Source organism: Amphibalanus amphitrite, unplaced genomic scaffold (genome assembly GCF_019059575.1).
Source record: "Amphibalanus amphitrite isolate SeventyFive unplaced genomic scaffold, NRLGWU_Aamphi_draft 001699F_arrow, whole genome shotgun sequence".
In the NCBI taxonomy this organism is placed as follows: domain Eukaryota; kingdom Metazoa; phylum Arthropoda; class Thecostraca; order Balanomorpha; family Balanidae; genus Amphibalanus; species Amphibalanus amphitrite.
The window spans coordinates 75,018-96,384 of NW_024883192.1; the positions used below are offsets into that span (position 1 = coordinate 75,018).

The 21,367-nt window shown below is 53.5% G+C and overlaps 1 protein-coding gene across 1 annotated transcript; it reads right to left on the reverse strand.

The window, feature by feature from the left end:
- Nucleotides 1–2,293: 2,293 nt before the first annotated feature.
- Nucleotides 2,294–21,042, reverse strand: LOC122374714 (connectin-like). Its single transcript, XM_043353634.1, has 3 exons — nt 19,985–21,042; nt 4,476–4,705; nt 2,294–4,182 (listed from the first exon to the last, which is right to left on the reverse strand). Exons 1-3 carry the CDS (start codon nt 21,021–21,023, stop codon nt 3,883–3,885), a joined length of 1,569 nt encoding a protein of 522 aa, XP_043209569.1. The 5' UTR covers nt 21,024–21,042; the 3' UTR covers nt 2,294–3,882.
- Between the last annotated feature and the right edge of the window lie 325 nt (nt 21,043–21,367).

The following is a 21,367-nucleotide window of genomic DNA, read 5'->3' on the forward strand; positions in this document are numbered from 1 at the left end:
AGCTGAGCAAGAGGGGCTGACCGCCTGACCGGTATTTGATATTACACGTCGTCTCATCCAGCTCTCAATGCTCAGACGGGGTGGGCTGATCGATAATTATCTATCGCTTACCCTTGCACTCATTCGGCTCGGCTACATGATCCTTATATGTTTTGACAGCAAAATGTAGTACATTTATGCTACTGATGATTAGAAATCGGTTTAAATCTACATATGCTGGTGCTTACATCGTTTCTAGAATACGCAGCCGGTTACTTGTGAGTGTACAGGCTTGATTATTTGTACATTCCTTCCCCATTTTCATAGTAACGTTTATTAGATAAATGTACCTCCACGTAAGCCTTGAACCTGGGTGCAAAGTTCGTCATAATTTCGTCATACCCCTGCATCTATACGACTCCGTTCGGCGGGTGGGGGGTCCGTTTTACGGCCCGGGGAACTGGCGGCCGGCCGTCGGACTCTGTGGGTCATGTCCGAACTCCGTTAGTTCAGCTGCTCGAGACCGACCTTTATGGCTCGTTAATTCTCCTTACGGGCCGTTTGGCATGATGTTACAGCTCTCTGCGCTGGCAGTGTCCCCGACTGACCGTCTCGGTACCGATGGACCTCACAGTTTGTCGTGAACTCGTGCCGCCGTACATGGGCGACTTATAAGTTTTAGGCTCCGGAAATGGCTGGAACTCACGGCACGGAGCGCGTGCCGCGTGCACCGCCCCTTTAAAATAGTTTATAGTCTTATACAAACATGTATAAGGCAGTTATTTACAGGCTCTAGAAATACTTGTTTACCGAGTCACCTCCTCTATGCGGTATTTGAGCTATACCTAACGTCTAACTAACTATGGTGCAGAGTGGTGCACTGTGTTTCTATGTTTTGTTGTCCGCTGTCGATTCACTGTCCGCAGTACGATATAAAAACGATCTATGCTGTCCGCCATTCACCGTAAGGAGTGTGAGAGACACCGCGGCCGGCAGGGTCGGGTGAGATGGCTAGGTCAGAGGGAGCACCGCCGGTCGTATAAGATTGGCGCAAGTGGTGCTGTCACCGGTGGCGGCCGCTGGTGACCGGACACAACTGCACCAGTGGCTGCAATATGGGCTGGGGAACATTACCTCATCACAGTGCACCACCAACAGTAGCGGCGGTAACACCAGCCATGCCGGCGGCATTGCAGGCAGCTATAGGTATATTCGCTGTCGAGCTGCCTCCGCCACCGCCTAATAACACCGCTGGTGGTCCGTCCTGGCCGTCTGCTCGCCGATCCAGTGTTGCAGTCCACCCACAGAGATTGCCAGATCAATTCGCACATCGTTCGAAGCAACTATAACATCCACGCAAACCGCGCTTTTTGCGTCCACGTTCAGTGTGTGCGGTTTTTTGTTCCGTGTTGACATGCGTCGGACGAGGGCGGCGGGGTCTGAGCAAACACGTCACTCGTCGCCGGTCGCGCCGCAAACCAAACCGCGCCGCCGTGCGCTGTGTGCTCACTGTGCGGTACACACACACATACACACAGTCGGCGAGTCACGTCTCGGCCGCCCCCCACGCACTGGGAACGTTCTGTTTGTGACCCGCTACCGCATCCGGCCGTGAACTCACAGACTCGCCGACTCACTCACTAAATGACTTACTAAATACTAAATAGTAAATACTTCAGTACCTAACTGAATATATCACTTCACTTATCTACAGTCTAAACTCTAACTTACTGACTCACTCACCATCTCACTAACACACTCGCTAACCAACTTTCATTCACGTCTTTTCAGACAGATTTTCTATGCATTTGCAGTGATAAAACAAAATCGTGTGCAAAGTGGTTCAGGCGCTTTACCTACATTATTTCCTAAAATTGCAACCCCAAAATAAATGCTGTAAATAAGTGAATAGGGAAGTACCGCACTTCAAAAGATTTATCCCGGTTTGAAACGCGATACTGAGTCCTTTTCTTTGGCCCATCTATGGTTATTTTTTGCTATTAGTTACGACCCGAATGTCTCGTGCCCCGTGCCATTTGAACAGTGGACCGGAGTGCCTGTGCGTGCTAAGCTTAGACAGGTCTTGTGTTCTTGTTTCGAAGTGTCTGTTTTTGGCTCCGTTAGTGTTCATGTAGTGTTCACCTTATGAGTCTATGCATTATGCAAAATTTAAATGAGCATATCCTTTTCGATCAAAGTACGGGAGACATTTCTTGGAAGCACGAGTTCTCTCATCCCCGCCGAAGAAAAACGATTACCTCCATGCACGAGTCTCACAATAATAACATGCCTGTCGCCTGTCGTACTTGCTTTCCTGAATCTCAGCATCTTTATTTGTTGTCGATTGGATAGACAGCGGCAGCACCAAATAACATAAGTGGCAGTGTTAATGAAGTTCTTGCTGGGCACCAACACAAAAACGGAAGCAATATAGCACAGACAAACACACAGGCTAAAACATACCTAACACATTCACAAGACCATGCGAACACTCGTTCACAAATCCACTACATAATACCATATGCCTACGGTCCACGGAATTCGAATATAAAGCCTCAAAAGCGGCTCATTTTAGTTTTCCGTACGAAGTTGTCATTCATTTACATACATAACGATTCGAAGATTAAAAGGAACAGCAGTGCGAGATACGTAGCGCGTAGATAAAAGACACGACCAAACTCCTAGCAAACTGACGCTGAATCGGTAATGATTCGCGTCCCTGGCGTTACGACCATTTAAAACATCCGTGGTATTCATAGAATAAGCTATATTCATAGCTTTGGCAACCAAGTACGGTATCAAGACAGGACAACTATTGAAACCTATCAGTCACACCGGAAGAGTCTACAGTCACATCCCACTGGCCCCATCCCGAAAAAATCGCAATGGGCAGCATTGTCGAAAACTGGCATTCCATTGAGCCAACTTTGCATGATCGTTGAAACTATATTGTGAACAGCCCGCAAAGTTGACAGGTTCCCCGTACAGTTTCTACATCACTGAAGTCAATAGTCCATAGCGCACGCTTCTCTTGTGTCACCTGATGAAGGCTCCATACACTTCATGGTAGTGCGGTTCCAAAGCTGACAGACACCGCTGCAAAGACACTTTGATGGACACGCACTAGACAGATCAGTTACACGCCTGTCCACCCGGTGTCCACGTGCTCAGCTATCCAGTTTTCTGTCTAGCTGTCTAGCTGTCCAGCTGTCAGCATCCAGCAGTTCAGCCGCCAGTTTCCCTGCCTGTCATCCTAGTCGACCGCGACCCCGACACATAGGGAGGTCCTCTTATCATCTCTGACTGCTGACAGCCGGCAGCAGGTGACCCAGCCAGCGAGGTTCAGCGGTGACAGCAGAATGGTGCACCTTTGTGACACGGCCCCGCGCCGACTGGCAAGACTTCCCCGCCCGTCTGTGTGAGACAAGTGGAGGCGGCAACCGGATGGACTGCCCGCGGACATCTGTCTCAGAACTGCAGGCCTGTTGACTGGTGAAGCGGGGAGAACTCACGGACTCATAGTTTGATGGCAGCTGCACCGTAGGCAAGATTGGAGAACCTTTGGACTGGTTCAGAGATGGCGAAGCTGGGCGTCTTTATCGATGGAATGTCTCAGCTGTCTTGTTCTGTGAGCGAGCGCGAGTGTAAAATCACACGGATGTCCAGTCCACTGAGCGATATTCTGGGCGATGCTTGGCCAACCGGTATGCTGCCGTCCAGTCGAATACCCGCACATCCAGAGACTAAACCAGTCACCGGCGTCTCTTCGTCTGACTAAACTCTGTCTCCTGCCACAGCCCTGACTTTGGGACTGACTCTGACTCTGACTACACTCGGGCCCGACTCGGGCTGACCAGTTCGTGACACAGTCGCGGGTCATTCTCCCGCCACGAGTAATGACTCCTACCGAGCAGCTACCGCAGCTACCACCAGCGGTAGCAGTAGACCGCTACTGACAGACACAGAGCAGGCCGCGCTGTCGCCACCTCCGCCGAGACCGGCCCCTACGCCGCCCAGTTTGACCTCAGCCGTGGAGTCTGCGGACTGGGGCGGCGGAGGCGCGCCGGTCGTCAGGGAGGAGCGGGCCGGCTGTGGAGGGGAGGAGAGCACCTCTGGTGTCTTCTGCAGCTGCGGAGCTGGCCGGGGCACCTCCTCGGTCACCGGTTCCTCCGCCAGCGGACGGTCACAGGGCAGTTCCGAGAGCTGGGGAGGGAGGCGCAGAGGGCAGGTCAGTCATAAATCTAACAGAGGGAGCTCAGGTACGTATGTACCAACTCAGGGATTCACGATAGTGAGCAATGCATTATAGCACAGCAAGGGCATGGAACGGAGATTCGAAAGCACAAACTTTGTTAAAAATTCCAATGCTCTCAGAAACCCTTCCCCAAATATTGCAACTGCCGGAGCCCAAAGGACTCATAAAGATTTCTGCTTTGAGACCTAGCTCGCCCCGTGAAAACAGAGTTTCTTCCCTCTTTCTCCAGTGCAATCCTCACCTTGAGGTCCACCAGTTTGACGGGCAGCAGTGCGGCCGGTTCCTCCCCCTCCAGTTCCGGAACGGTGGCCAGTCCGGAATCGGAGCCCGGGCCGCCGAGCCGCTCCGGAACCGCCGCCCGCGGCATGTGGCACATGGTCGACTCGAGGGAGGCCCGCACGTGCGCCGAGGCAGTCCGGGAGCGGAGGCGGATCAGCCAGGCCAGCCGGCAGTCGCACTGCAGAGTGTTCTCTGTGGAGAGGGTCACAGGTCAGGTCAGGTCAGGTCAGGTCAAACACACTGAGAAAAATCCTGACTCCGCATGACACCCCCAGGGGGAGTTCACCAAAACGACACCCCAAAACTCCCAGGTGGTAGGTACTCCTCATTACACCCCCTCCAAAACTCTCCATTACACCCCAAAACTTCCCTCGAGAAACTCTCTGTAACTCTCTCTACCGTTTTAGAAAACTCTTCATTACTCTCCTTTATCCTAACAAAACAAACAACATACTCCCTGAAACTCCCTTCCATTACTCTCACAGTGACGGACAGACAGGGGGCAGCCAGACGAGTCACTAGCCGACCAAGCCGCGGGGATGGAGTCGCAGTCGGTAAATTTGTTCGTTTCGTCTCGCCCACAGCCATAAGTAATAAATCCAAAGTCTGATTTAGAAGGAATCACGGTCCATGATTACCCCTTCTGGATATTGATGTTCGGATAAAAGATTGTCTAGCATATACGCGTATATTGCATAGGACAACTGCATTTCTTCCCATTCTGATACTATTCCTTCCACCCGTAATGCACAGTGGGCTCCGGGGTCGCCTCATCGTCTTCTCATTCCACCTCTGACTGGCGGATGTCGGGTAGGTAATGAGGCGACATTCCCGCGTTATCAGTGGCCCGACTGCGGGTACACAGTACACACCGTCTACCGTTGTTTGTCGAGAACGCGGCACACCTTACTGAAGCACCACGTGCGGCCGGCGCCGGCCCGAATAAAGACCCTGCTGTGAAACAGCGCCGCGCCACTCCAGATAGACAATAGATGGGACAAACAGATACTGCACCTATTCAGGACACACGCGTGGCGCCGCTGGTGACTTCACTCGGAAGAAAGCGTCCGTGTGCTGGACAAATGATGCAGCATTTATGTGATTAATTAGTTGTTGATAAGTGCTGCAAGGGCGTCACTTCAGTATGCATAAAACACCACCGTATTGTAGTTATTTTCTATTGAATCTCAACTTCGGGATCAAAAATAAGATCTACGAACACCGTGTTGCTTTGTGGTGATGGTGATCATTGACTTGATTTGGATCATTGACTTGACCAGTGGACACCTGACGCCATCAGTATGCTATATGCTTCTGCTGACTGCCTGCTAGTTCTTGATAGATAAACCAGCTAGATACCGCCAGAAGTCTCTCGTCCTCACAGTAACACGCAAGAGACCATTGGAGACGCCACCGTCTGTCTCCCATTAACGCAGCCAGGCGCGGCCATTACAGGTATAATTATAATTATAATTATAATTATCGGGCCGCACTGGAATTAATCGTGCATGCCGGCGTGCCAGGCGACCTGGCGATGACGGTTTCATGGCAGTGACGCAGCCGATGACGCTCGCACAGATCAAAGGAGCCGAGGGGCACTGGTTGACCGCTTGCGTGTCACTGGGTCAGCCAGAGGTGGTCGACGGACCTGTGATGTGCCATGTTGGCTGATTAACGATCGTCGATAGGCTAAGAGCACCACTGACAGGAGACCGCGAGTGGCCAGCCAGTCGGCTGCATGCAACGGTGTGAAAAGACCAACTGTCCTATGGGATATCGTTTGTTGAGGGAGAGAGAGGAATCATGGTCAGGGATGGGTCATGAGTCTAAATGACCCTGACTACGTAGAGAGAGAGAGAGAGAGAGAGAGAGAGAGAGAGAGAGAGAGAGAGAGAGAGAGAGAGAGAGAGAGAGAGAGAGAGAGAGAGAGAGAGAGAGAGAGAGAGAGAGAGAGAGAGAGAGAGAGAGAGAGAGAGAGAGAGAGAGAGAGAGAGAGAGAGAGAGAGAGAGAGAGAGAGACGTGAATAATTCCATCTGCCGATACGGTTACGGCTCAGACAGCTAATGGTGTTGCGTTTGTGCTTTGCATGCCATTGCTACTTGGCTAGTGCTGCGTAGAGCTTCACTCTATCAGACAACTTATGTCTATCCAAAGGCATTCAAATTATACGAGCGACATCGGTATGGACGCATACCGATGACACACACAGCTCAGCCCTCGCAGCAGCCGGCTCGGATCAGCCCAGCCCACACAGGGCCGAGTTCGCTGCCAAGGCCAGCCGAGCTGACCGATTAGAGACGGGCCCGGAGTACTACCTGTTGTGACCCCCATTGGACAGGGTTGCCGCCAAGTGCTGCACAGGTGGAGCCTCGCCACAGCTTCCAGTTAGGCGGTGGGGACGTAGCAACAGACTAGCCACCGTTTACAGCACACTTTTGTAAGCACAATGGCGGGCATGTTTGCCTTTTGCCAAAACGATTCAACACATTTAGAAATACATACAAGGGTCTTTCGTTGAACTGAATAGCATTTAACGTTATAACATAATAAGTGGTGCCTGCGGCTATATTTATTTTTCCCTTTCTTACTTCCATATCCTGAAACTGAATATTGTTAAGCTGTTTAGTCCCCTTGCTCCAATGTAGTAGCCACTTCCAACATATTGCATGCCTGAGCTCATGGCGGTGTTACATTTCGCTCCTTGTTCCGCAATGGCTAGCCATTGGCACGTCCCTTTCCCCCTGAACGATACAGGCTACCCAAAGGGCACGTTCCAGTGTTCTGGCCGTGACCACCAGCCGGTTATAGCCCCGAGCAGACGGAGACGGGGAGGGGCGCTACCTCTAACCCCGTCGCGGGAGCACCTGGCCCCGCTCCAATCGGCGGTGATTCGTCCTGACTCCGGACGCCTCTGAATGACTCACTACACACCAGAGACACGCCTAGGCTGCAAATCACCGCGGCACGTCACATCACGGCGCACCCCGGGCTTCCAATCACAAATTAGCATCACGCCACGGTTAAAATCCTACCGGTGTTTGACTGTAAATCATGTCACGTCAGGCGAACGTCATGCGGAGCTTTATCTGATGCTTCATTTCCGTTACGAGCTATGATGTCACGCCATGGGTGGAGGTTTCCTTTTTCTTCTTTTTTTACGACACGGTGGGGATACTGCTGCTGTGTTGCATTTGATACAGTGAAAGGATGCCTATTGTCATTGTCACAATGCAATACTTTATCCCCAACATTGGCCACTTAGCCACAATGGCCCAAGTGGTTTTAGTTTGGATTGAATTGGAAAAGGATTTGTAAAGGCGCCAGGATGCTATTGCAAAATGCCTGACAAGAGTATTTATGCAGATAAGAATAATGAGTGCTGAGAGTATAGTTATATGCACGACAGTTAAACAACCCCTTTTCAAACAACTCAACTTTCTAGTTAAGCTTCAAAATTTGGACAAATCGTTTTTACCGGATAGTCTCCTTTGAACGAGCACCCCATCCCGTTTCCAACAGTATAGTCCCGTATTTGTGCCACACACCCCGTTTGATGCAGCTGAAGCGCTCGTCTCGGCTCGTCTGGCGCCGCCGTCATCGCCCTAATGGCCGTCAGCTGCCACTGAGGCAGCTTCCGTGGCGCGTCACAAATGATTCACAGACGCGCGGCGCGGCCGTCCGCGTCTTCGCGGTTCCTGCTCACTCAGATATGCTGCAGGCTCCCAGAGACACAGCGACCTAAACACGATATTCTCTAGTTAATATCTCGGGTAAACCGTTCAGCAGTACAACTGCTGACCACAGCGATGCGTTGACTGAATGATCAAAAGTTCGATTGTAGGCATTTACGGCGGGAGGCACCAACTATTTACAGTTCAATAACACATTTCCTGGCTTAATTACTGCCAAAATGAGTTAAATCCCGCGTGACAACTGACCGTCTGCATGTAGAAGCAATGCGGCACAGCATAGCTGCAGGCGTTGACCAGTAGTGACATCTATGAGCAGTAGCGGAAGTTATCTTGAAAAGGTGAAACAACTATCCGATGATCATGTTGGAATGGAAGCGGTTCTATAAATTCCAGCATACCGATGCATGGCTACTGAAAATGTGCTTCCTTGAGTTGTTTTCTGGAAGCCCAGAGCACAACAATTCAGCTATAAGTCGCATGCATCATTTGGTCAGGACTCTGGTGCTGGAATGCTACTTTTTGCAGCGATACATCAGCAGGCATGGTTTATATGTCACCACGCTACAAGTCAACGGTCTAAAAAACACACAGCACGACTGAAACCAATGGTTTAGAGGAGTGCAACCTGAAGAGGGTTTCATCCGCCAGACGGCCACTTCCGCGGGACAAGACGAGCCTCGTCGGCGTCGGAGCACGACTCCTTCCGTGGACTCTGTCACCCGGTGGTGGATGTGGTTTCAGCTGGACGTCGGTCGGTTAGCAACAAACCAGCCGGGACCAGCCGGGACCGGAGCGGGTCGGAGCGGATCAGACAGGCAACAGGACAGTCGGGCTGCCGGACAGGCAGCTGGCAGACAGCCAACAGCAGCCGATAATGCCACAGGTGCTCAGCCCGGGACAGACGATCGCACCGCCCGGGACAGACGATCGCACCGCCCGGGACAGACGATCACACCGCCCGGGACAGACGATCGCACCGCCCGGGACAGACGATCGCACCGTCTGGGACAGGTGAAGGTCAGTGCAGTCAGCGGCCCTGGACGATGGGCTTCGAAAGCCACAAAACATGGGAACAAATAAAATCAAACAACAATACATCGACACGCTTGTGCTTCAGAAGCCTCACAAATCGGACATCAAGGCTCGATGTGATGCTTTGATCCAATTATCCGGCGTCACACAAGAATGTATGTTTAAATATTCCTTGTGCCGGATATTGAATATGACTGATTATTCTTCAACTACGAGCAAAGTGGAAATGTTATAGTTCATGCAAAGAACATGGTAAATTTCAAAATTTTAAATTTATGAAGCATCTCAGTTTAGCACACAGCTTTGAGGTCTCGGATGTTTTGCCTACCATCTGCCCGAAATGACGTCAATGACAGCGCGATATCAGTCAGATTTCAAAGGCTGTGAATGCCACGAGAACGCACCAAGACGGCCCAAAATGCAGGAATTCAGCGCATGAATGCAGTGTTTTGTCCAAATGTTATGTGCCCTTGGATCTCGGTGGTTTCCCGCGTCTAATGAGAAGTGACGTTGGCAACGCACAGCTAACGCAAGATGCCAGCGGCTCATACGTTCCATGGCATCAGCCCTGGCACTAGCCAGCTGCGCCTTTTTTATTATTTTGACAGTTGCAAAGCTCGGTCTGACCTCGCATCACAGCTATCCGGGCTACCTGTCGGTGGATGGTGGTCCGGTCAGGTGCCGTGCTGTTGCTGTGCCGCCCGTTTGAGCCCGTTATGTATGTACTGTGAGCTCCCGACCACCCTGTGAGACCGGAACTGCCACCCGGGTCACCGGATCGGGTACACACGTCATAGACTGCTGCTGTGTCCGAGCACTGGGTCACGTGACTCACCAACCCGACATTTGATAACTGAATGCATGGTTATACGCGTCCATCGACTGCCGAATCTCGTCACCGACGACTGTTTCTTTGCTACTAAGCATACTGTCCTTTTAAGCTTCATTCTCCTAAGTTTTTAATATTTTTGTCTGGTAATTTTTTACCTCAGTCGTGAGTTTCTAACATTTCCCGAAACGTTTTCAATGCCTTGTTTATTTTGATACTGAATCCTACACTTTTGCGACAGCATGATTTTTTTCGAAAGGGATATAGATGCCCATCTATCTCGAAGGGCAGAGTTAGTTTCAGTTGTGACTCACTTTAGGACTAGGTGCCAAAATGATTGACATTGTTTGGAAATCTTTCGGATGTCTGTCAATTCACTGAACACCAAATAAACCAAACATTTTAAATGTCGTGACTCAATCTTCTCTAAGAAGACGTGATGACACCGATAAGGTGCGAGTCGCAATTATGTATGCATTGGCTGGCGGCCAGCTGCCCTATAAAATCGAATGCAAGGTGTCTTAAATATAGCCTGGCACCCTAGCAGACAGTGTGAAATGCCGATGTTTGCGGCCGGTAGGAGGTCCAGTGGCTGAGGTGTTTGTGTCTGTCAGAAGGGCAGGCGACTTCAGCTAACCCTGTCACTAATTGGCCTGTCATCTAACGATGAGAGGGTCCCGCTATGTCACCGTCTGGACTCTGATGTCAAGAAGTTAGACGACACTGGTGAGTCCCACCATTGACGTAACCCATTTCCAACCATTCATTACTAACGCGGCACCGCCTCTGTTCAGCGTTGGACCGCCCTGCGCGCCCCGCGGCGCGGTGGGTCATATAGAACGAGACACAGGCTACGCCACAGGAGATGTCGGGTCGACATGGGTTCGCTGATCGGTTACCTGGTAGAGAGCCATCAGCGAGGACGTTGACTCAACAGTGTTGAGTCATCAGAAGTGAGAACCCAGACGGTTTAGCACTCCATTAAGATCTACAACAACGCAATATGGATAATGGAAACCAGAAGATTTGACCCAGCAGCACCAGCGTGGAAGGCGAGTCTAAAAAAAGAGCTTATAGCTGTTGATAGAAAATTTGGATCATCACATATTGGTTGACACGTTTCCAAGCTAGACCATCATTTTTATGCTCACATTAAAAATAAGAAATTCATAACAATGAATGATTTCCTTCAGTTGTGGCATATTTATTCACAAATCGAACGCAGTGTGGCTCTCCTTTCTGACATCGGAGGAGACGACAAAAGGTCGTCCTCCACTGTCGAGGTCATTATAAAAGGCGACATGGAGGCTTTAGGTGGTAGGAATGAAATAAAACCTCACTCTCACCACGCGCGGGAAAGGCGAAGGAACACGAGCGATAACCGATTACAACATCAGTCCCGGTTAGAATATAACCATAACCGGTCATGGGTAGGCCAAGGACGGGGTATCTGGGCTAACTGGTAAATGTGAAACGAGGGAATGGGTAAATTTTGTGGCGCCTTCTCTGCTACTCTGGGATGGAACAGAGAGGAAATGTTATACCATCCGAGGAATTTGATGTGAGATCTTTTGACGATTGAGTATGTATAATCGTTCCATAAGGACAATCAGAATATAAAATACATGTATGTTTTAGGAAATCACTCAATCTTATGACCATTGCCGTAAATTTCAGTCCCGACACCGGACGAGTTGAACTGCAGTGAGCTCCGTGAGTACGGTACGGCAGAACGGCCCTCTCGTCTCGTCCCTCGACGCACCCACGACAGCCGCCGAGGAAGGACAGGCCGGAACCGGCCCGATAAAAACCACCGGAGACGTGCCACCCATCGGTTTGTCTTTCACAGCACCGCTGATCGTCCCGGTGACGTGATGTCCTCCCCGCCCCGCCTCCGCCCCTCCCCGTCCGTTGATGGTCTGTTGACGGGGGAGATTACCCCGAGGAGTGGGGCCGGGGGAGGGGGTGTTGCCTTTGGCCGGGTTCCTTGGGGCGGTGGCCGGCCCCGATCCCCCGATCAGACAGCTGTCCGCAGGGCTCAGGGAAGGCTGCACGGACTCGGCGAAGGGCTGACGATAGGCGGTTAGTGGCAGTGAGTGATGGTGTGGTCAGGCTACAGGGCTGTGGTCCCACCCCGTCCGCAAAACACAGGTCATGCTGTGGGTGGTAAACCACTGTCCCGTGCCCTGCAGAGAAAGGGGACCGGTCGAGGGGTGACCGTGAATGATATTTATAGATTTCAGCTGCACTTCAAATGCGACGTACCTAGATACCTTGCAACTTAGCTCCTTTGTAAACATGCTCTGGCAACAATGAGGCTATTGTGGCTGACATATGCTCATCATTATTGGCATGAAACATTAGGTATCCATTTTCACATCTGCTGCTTCTATCTGCGACTGGTTCTCATTTTATCAACATACATAAGTTAACTGCACATCAAATCGGATTTAAAGTCGCCCCTCAGAGAGCATCGCAGTGCACGAAGGTACGTACACCAGTCGGAACCATTAATCGCCTATCGGATGGGTGGTTTAAATCTGCAAGGATTATTTGCTGCAGACTTGCTAAAACACCTATCTACAACCAATCGAGTGAATAAATCAATCATGAAGAAATTGCTGCAGCTCAACCCAGCCTTAGATAAAAACCATGTCACAAATCTTCCAATAACGCGTCAAACATGCATTAGCAGGCCAGAAAAGTCGTAAACATTCTAACTTTCCTTCTTTTGATCCAGCCAGTCGTCATACACCCTCTCAGGCGAAGCATTATTTCGCAACCATGTATACTTTATATAGCTTCCTGCATTGCGTTGCAGAATCAATAGCACTGTTACCAGGAAAAAGAAAAGTAAGCAATGTCTCAGAAAGACATGTTTAAAAACCACTAGTATGGCTAAATGGCTCAGATTGCAACGATTCGATACGTCAGCATTTGACCTGCCCCGTCGCCAGGTCACCTTTTTATCCCGACCGGAACAGCCCAATTGACTGAGGTCAAGTGGAGGTCACTGAGGTCCCACACCTGCACCGCTCGGGTAACGGTAGAAGAAAGCTGCGCAACGGAGGGTGCAGGCCACCAACGACGAGGGGCGACCGGCCCCACGCTACAAACTAGCTGCACTTAAAATTGGCCAAGCCACTTTCCGTGTTATACTACATAAGCTTGGTGAGCGCTTATATCTTGTAATTATGTCCTACACTTGCTGTCATGTGGATGCAGGGTCCCTAAATTCATGGCAAAATAAGTTATAAGTTTTCCAGACCGGTCCATTCGTGGAAGGACCGGGCGCTGACTGACCACAGCTATGTCCGGTGTTTTACAGAGTCCCCGGACGGGTGCACTGCAGAAGTAGGAGCCGAGCTCAAACCGCCGCGCCGCCCAGCCACCACCACTGAGCTGCAGGGTGGCTACAGGAGGTCTGGGAGAATGTCCGGTGTAAGGTCAGGGCAGCCGATAGTTATGTACTGATCTGTTTCAGTCCCTTAGAGTATAAATGTATTTTTACGAAGGCAACACCCATATGTTATTTTGCCATAAGGTCTTTCAACTTTCCACATTTTCCATGATTCTGATCTAACAGCTCTCGATTGCCCAACATTTTCCATCTACACTGGTGTGACCTACAGGTCAGAAGGAGGTCGGGCGGATACAGAAAGGTCAGACAGCGGTGGATGACCTGCCAATACCAACAGCCCTCCACCCGTGGTAGCTCTGACCACCTGGGTCGAACACCTCCCCTCCCCCCCCCCCCACCGCACCTGGCCGGAAGCCTCTGCCCGTCCGACAATATATTGTCGGCATGCATAGGATTAAGAACGAATTAGGGGCGGCGGCGGCGGTGGGTGGTTCCAGCAGTCTGCCACTAATAGGGCTAATTTTGGCGGCAATGGGTCGGTTGCAGCCTCAACCGCAAGGGCTAGCTGGTGGGGTAAAGAAAATGTAGGCGAAAGAAAAGAGCAGCGCATTGCCGTGACATTGGTTCGTTTTAACCAGGAATGCTCAGCATTGCAAACTAAGAGAACGAACTCTCCTGGCGAGTGGGGTGCAACGAAAATCATATTTACTTGGATACTGCCGTCTGCCGATAGTACCTACTGGGAAAGACGGTCCAAAAAACGTAAGAGTTTGTGATACTTGGGTGTGAAAAGGATGGGCGTCAACACTGCTGGGATAATCAATTTACTTAGATAGTCAATTTGGTTTTCGTCTTCTTGGAACGGGTAGATATTCGCCATGAACGCGACGAGAAGGCCATCGCTCCCGCCGACACAGGGGTGGAGCAGAAGGTGGTGGTGGGCCGCGGCCCGACCGGTGATCGCTCATCTCGGAGGTCGCCCTGACCTTGTCTCCTCTCGGTCGGAGAGGAGTGGCGACCTCCGCGGAATCTCCGCCCCGGAGACACGGCGGAAGACATAACGGGAGAGACGGCAGGAGAGACGACGGGAGACGACTGGAGACGAGGAACGTCGGTATAACGGGCTGGCGGCGACTGTGAATTCTACCCAGATATTGTTGTTAGCTCCGATAACATTCATATTCTCTCGCAATAATAATCACATTGTAGTGTATTGCACTCACACATTCATCACTCGCACTCAAGACTGAACAGTGTACATTCAACTCGACTAATGTGCCCCGCGCCCTTGCCGACGGCTCGCCGGCGGGCACCCGACTCCGTCTCCCGGCCGGCCCGGGCGCGGCGCCGCGGTGCGGCCGTCCCGGTTACCTGACCCGGCCGGCTAAAGGTCGGACTGGCTCCGGCCGCCGCTGCCAGCCGGCGGGGGGCCCGGGGAGGGGTACTACACTACATTCCCTTCCCCCCGAAGCGCTCATCTCCACCAGCGCCTCGTTGCCCGTCCCGCTCGCGTGCGGTACGGGCCCTCCATGTTTCCGGCGTCCTCGACGTCGACGTTAGAGGCATTCCCGGCAGAGTCGTTCCAGACGTCTCCACCTACGTCGACTTCGGCCGCTCCGCCGTCGCCTGTCTCCACTGCGACGGTCCCAGCGCCGCCTCCGGCGCCGTCAGGAAGCTGGTCAGGCCCGACAGCCTCTCTTCTCTCGGCTGTCTCCACGCCAACAGTCTCGGCGCCGCCGCCGGCGTCGTCAGGAAGCAGATCAGGCTCGTCAGCCTGTTCTCGCCCGCCTCCTCCGGGAACATCAGGCCGGCGGACAGATGTATGACACGGGGAGAGTCGCTCGGCATGGACTCTGATGCCACCCTCCAGCTCGAACGACACGGGACCACGCTGTGCGGTGACGACACATGGCTTGGAAAAGCGAGGTTTTCCCTTGCGCGGCCTTGGCATCAGGCGATAGCGAACGAGATCGCCTACCTTTATGTCGGGCTTCCTTGCCGTTCGGTCATGATACCGCTTCATCTTCCGCTGCTTCTTCCGGACGTGCTGTTGGATGGCGCCGTCACCTCTGCAGTCACTGCTCTGCACCACGGCGTTCTCCAGTGACGTCCGCAGCTGGCGTCCGTGCAGCAGCTCTGACGGGCTGCGCCCCGTCGTGGCGTGCGGCGTCGCCCGGTACACCATCAGGAACTGCTGAACGTGCCGCCGCCTGTCTGCCTTCTGCTGCTCACCTATCTGGATGGCAGACTTCAGACTGCGGTTGAAGCGTTCCACAGCTCCGGAACCTGCTGGATGATACGGGGACACCTTGATGTGTTTGATCCCGTTAGCCTGCAAGAACGATGCAAACCGTGCTGACGTGAAATGGGTTCCATTATCACTCACCAGCTCTTTCGGCCAGCCTTCTCTGGTCGCCACTGACGTCAGGAAGTCAATCACGGCGTCTGTACTTGGCTCTGATACAAACGCCACCTCCGGCCACTTGGAGTAGTAGTCTGTGAGCACTATGCCGTACCTCTGATTTGCCGGACCCTGCATCGGACCGATGAAGTCCACTCCCACCTTGTCCCACGGTGCAGTAGGCAGCGAGACCGGGATGAGAGGCGTCCTGGACGTCTTGGCCGACTTGTCCGCGACTGAGCAGGTGGGACAGTTCTTGACGGCCGTCTCCACCTCGCCGTCCATCCCTGGCCACCAGAAGACTGCGCGCAGACGCTGCTTCGTGCGCACTATCCCGGGATGGCTTTCGTGGGCAACTGTCACCACGCGGGTTCTGAGGGCAGAAGGAACAAGTATCCTCTCACCTCTGAACACCACACCCTTCTCGATGCTCAGCTCGTTCCTGTACCTGAAGTAGGGCTTCAGCACAGGCGGCACCTCCCTCAGTTTCGACGGCCAGCGCTGTGGGATCTGCGAGATCAGCGTCTTGACCTCGTCATCTTCAAGGCCTGCTGCGGCGATATCGGCGCTGCTCACCGCCGGCATCATCTCCTCCAGGGCTGCGACCAGCTGGTCCTCGTCTTCTGCAACCCCATGACTGCCGGGAAGGCGTGAGATGCCATCAGCCTGGTTCAACTTCCCCTCGATGTGCTGAACCTGAAACGCATAGTTCATCAGCTTGACGGCCCAGCGAGACATTCGCATACTGGCCCGACCGATGCCCTTGGCAGACAGCAGAGAGCGAAGGGCAGCGTGGTCCGTCCGCAAAACGAACTCCTTGCCCCATAGGTACTTGTGCCACTTCTGACACGCCCAGACGCATGCCAGGCCCTCTCTGTCAGTTACGCTGTACTTGCGCTGTGCTGCGCTGAGCGTGCTGGAGGCGAATGCCACCACTCTCTCTCCATCTGGGTGGATCTGTGAGAGAACGGCCCCGAGACCAACGTCGCTGGCGTCGGTCGTGACGAACGTCTGCAGACTGGGGTCGAACGGTGCCAGCGCAGACGAGTTCAGGATCGCCGACTTCACATCCTCCAGCGCAGCTGTCATCTCCTCCGTCCATCGGAAGGCTGGGGCGTCTTTCCTCAGCGGCTGCCGCAGAGGTTCTACCCGAGAGCTGAAGTTGGGCACGAACTTGCTGTAGAACGCGAGGGACCCCAGTGCAGCCTGGAGCTCCTTGGTGTTCTGGGGTTGTCCCATGTCTCGAAGACCTTGGACCCGATCTGGTGAGATTTCGATCCCACGTTCCGACACGACGAACCCCAGGAACTCCAGCGACACAACACCCAGCAGACACTTGTCCCTGTTCAGCGTGATGTCGTAGTCCTTCAGCCGCTTCATGACGGTGCTGAGCCTCGCGTCGTGCTCTGCACGGGTGGGCGCTGTGACCAGTACGTCATCCAGGTAGACTTGAACACCAGGGATGCCTTGCAGAACAGTCTCCATGAGCTTCTGGAAACACTGCGGAAGACTTTTGAGCCCAAAGCAGCACCGCTTGTACCTCCAGGTCTGACCCTCATGCACGAAAGCAGTGAGGTTCCTGGACTCCTCGTGCAGCTCCAGTTGATGATAGGCTGACTTCATGTCGAGCTTGGACATCACCTTGGCACCTCGGAGCTTGTCCAGCATCTCCTGCATCGGAGGGATGGGGTAGCCGTTTGCGACAATGGCTTTGTTCACCGCCGTCAGATCGAGACAGATCCTCAGGCCCTCACCTCCTCGCTTCCGGACCACGACAATCGGAGACAACCAGGGCGAAGAGCCACAGGGTACCTTCTCGATGACTCCTTGGGCTTCCAGGGACTCCAGATGGTCACTGACCTCCTGCCTCACAGCGTACGGTAGAGTCCTCAGGTGTGGCGTGCTGGGCACAGCTCCGGGAATCAGACGCACCTTGTGGACGAATCCCTTGATGGCTGGCAGCACCTGATCCTGCTTCACCTGGCAGACGACACTGCCACGGCTCACCGTGACTCCGAGCTGATGCTGGAGATCACGGCCCATGATCGGTACATCACCCACCGCCACGTACAGTTCCGCTGGAACGGAGAGCTGGTCCGGTCCTGTGACGTCAGCTGACATCTTACCCAGCACCTTAATGCCGCTGCCGTTCCACTGGGCGAGCTTACCCGCAGGACGGAGAGGGACGTGACTGAAGAGCTGCCAGTACGTCCTTGCTGGGACGATGCTGACCGCCGAGCCGGTGTCCACCAGCATCCTGACACGCTTCATCTCAATGAAGGCATCATAGTACGGGCACGACACTGTCTGAACGACCGGACATACGTCATCCTTAGCAGACACGGACAAAATCTGCACATTGTCAACAGCACCGGTCTTGTTAGAACGAGGACAACACTTGCTTAAGTGTCCGACAGTGTTACACTTGAAACATTTCAGGTTCCTCGCTCTGCACTCCTTGTCATTTGCCCAGTGACCCGGTCGACCACAGGCACGACACGTACCTGACTTCTTCACAGGAGGCTGACGCTGCGTCTGCTTACGCGCTGAGTCACTGCGGCTCGTGCTGCGCCGCTGCCCAGTATACGCCACCTCCACCGCAGGAGCTGAATGTGAAGTCGCACCGGCAGATGAGTCGTGCAGTAGAGCTTTTCGCTGCAAGCCCCGGTCGTGGGCCTCGGCCACAGCCTCTAGCTTGGAGAGAGATAGGTCATCAATCATTATCAGCTTGTCACGAAGCTGGTCAGAGCGACAACCCTCGATAAACTGATCACGCAGTATGTCGTCAGTCAGGGCACCATAACTGCAACAGGCCACTGCCTCGCGGAGGTTGGCCAGGAAAATCACACATGACTCATCAGGGCCTTGGGTGCATTTCCGGAATTTCAAGCGAGCAGAACGAACATCAGAATCGCTCTCAAACAGTTTCTTGAAAACAGCTACAGCAGCATCGAACTGAGACACAATTGCAGCACCAGCGCCGCCGGCGTCAGTGTCACTTACTCCAGGTTCGATGTTCTCCTGCTTGGTAGCTGAAGCAGCAGCTCGGTAGAGTCGACGTGCCTCCGCTCCGACTGCTGTCAACAGGAACGCTGTCCGACGACCGTCCGTCCAGTCCAACCACCCGCTGGCCTCAGCGAAGACCAGGAAGTCCTCGTACCATTGTCGCCAGCTCCCAGGACGCTGTCCCGGCCGCGACAGGAACTCCGGTGGCGCCGGTGACTGGAACATGTCGTCTTGAATGCAGTCCGCTTATCTCATCCTCGTCGCCACTTGTAGTGTATTGCACTCACACATTCATCACTCGCACTCAAGACTGAACAGTGTACATTCAACTCGACTAATGTGCCCCGCGCCCTTGCCGACGGCTCGCCGGCGGGCACCCGACCCCGTCTCCCGGCCGGCCCGGGCGCGGCGCCGCGGTGCGGCCGTCCCGGTTACCTGACCCGGCCGGCTAAAGGTCGGACTGGCTCCGGCCGCCGCTGCCAGCCGGCGGGGGGCCCGGGGAGGGGTACTACACTACACACATTCTAACTGAGATGCAACAATCACTAACAACTTTTAAATCGTACTGTGCTCACTGGTCACATCATATCAGGCAATTTAACTTCTTAAAGATATTTTGCAAAAAAAAATGTTCAGAAATGTTTAGGTATCGTAACGAATACCGTCTATTCCTGTCTGTAACGCGTGCCATGGCCAGGGACAAAGCCGATGGCACACTGCAGTGGCATGAAATCGTAGGAAACCGGCTTTAACATTTGACTTACCGACAAATTGAAGTAACATGTCATCAACATGCTAAAAAGAAACGCTCGAGATTGCCACGGGCCCGATCGCATGCACTCCTAAATGGCTCTATGTCGTGCCTGGGTTGTGTTTGTTTGGAAATGCCCTGCTAAGACTGATTAAGCGAAGAAGACATGAACGATTGCAATGTACCCTGCATTTAGCAGGAAAAAGATGTCAAGGGGCTTTCGAAAACAAAATGCTTACGTAGTTGTTATTGAGTTCAACTAAACTGATGTACTCATTTTTTTAATTGCTTTACATTGAATAACCACGAGCATAACTGTCATGTTTTTAATAGGCAGCAGGTTCCGCTATGAAGAAAGTCTTTACATGTTGGCATGCACGAGTTGCCGCGTCACTGACCTGCGCTGTAGAAGTACATGGTGATGTTGTTCATGTTGTCCATGATCGGCCGGAAGGTGGCCTGCTCCAGGGTCTGCAGGCGGTTCTGCTGCAGGCCCAGGTAGAACACGCCGGGCGTGTGGCTGAAGGTGGCCGGCTGCAGCTGTGTCAGACGGTTATCCCGCAGCACCAGCTTCACCAGGTTGCCCAGCCCCTCCAGGCCGTGGCCGCCCAGAAACTGGATCCGGTTCTCGGAGAGATCGAGCTCGGTGAGCCGCGGCAGCTCGGCGAACGTCCGATCGCCGATCACCTCCAGCTGGTTGCGGTGCAGGAACAGCCTCCGCAGCTGCGACAGGCCCTTGAACGTGCCGCGCGACACGGCGCGCAGCTCGTTGCCGAAGAGATCGAGGTCGCGCAGCTCGGACAGCTGCACGAACGCGCCGCTGCGCACCCGCGTGATGCTGTTCCGGTCCAGGTAGAGATGCCTCAGCCGCGGCATGTCCACAAACACGTGCCGGTTGATGACGCGCAGCTGGTTCTCTCCGAGGTTCAGCCGGGTAACGTTGGTCAAATGCCTGAAGGAGCGTCGCGCCAGCTCCGTGATGCCGTTGCCGGACAGCACCAGGTCGGAGATGCTCTCGGAGCGGCCGAACGCGTCCTCGGTGATATTGGTGATGCCGGTGTTTTTCATCTCGAGCGCCCACAGTTGTCGGAGGTGGCCGAGCGCGCGCGTGGGCACAGCGTCCAGCCCGCCCTGTCCTCGGCCGCTGATTGTCAGCCGGTGCAGGTTCGGCTGGTGGTAGAACGCGTCCCAGACGCGGTCTGAGGCGCGCGGGCTGTTGTACACCAAGCAGTTGGCCGTCTCGCCCTCGCCGCGCTCCAGGAAGTCGCAATAACAGAACACGGTCTCTACCATGTCGACCAGGTCGCAGACGTTCTCCAAGGACTCGTAGTCGATCGGCGGCTCTGCCGGGGGTGAGGCGGGCGTCTTCTTGGCGAGAGTTGAGTGGGCTAGCAGCAGCGCCAGCAACGCCAGAGGCAGCGCGCCGAGCCGGGACATGGTGCTCTGCGGAGGACACGGACGAGTCAAATATACTATCTTTATACGATACGATACGAGCAGCGATGGTAAAGGGAATGGCTGCTCCAACACCGGAAACACCTCAGACCACTGGTCATTGATATCAACACCCTACTTGCAGCTTCACACACATGCTCTCAATACAATCAGATCAGCGGTTAAAGCGCAGCGCAACATAGACACCGGGACCAAAAAATGGCATCTTCTGCTGAACTCATTTGACTGCGCGTGTTTCTGGAGACAGATCTCTGTCGTTTTCATGACCTATGGCCGACGTTATCTCACGTCTGACCTCGACCCGTGTTGTCCGGATGGACCGAGAC

Coding starts and splice junctions, on each gene's coding strand:
- LOC122374714 (XM_043353634.1), bottom strand. CDS start 21,023: ATGTCCCGGCTCGGCGCGCTGCCTCTGGCGTTGCTGGCGCTGCTGCTA. Junction 4,706..19,984: donor CATGTACTTCTACAGCGCAG/GTCAGTGACGCG, acceptor CCCTCTCCACAG/AGAACACTCTGCAGTGCGAC. Junction 4,183..4,475: donor TCAAACTGGTGGACCTCAAG/GTGAGGATTGCA, acceptor CTCCCTCCCCAG/CTCTCGGAACTGCCCTGTGA.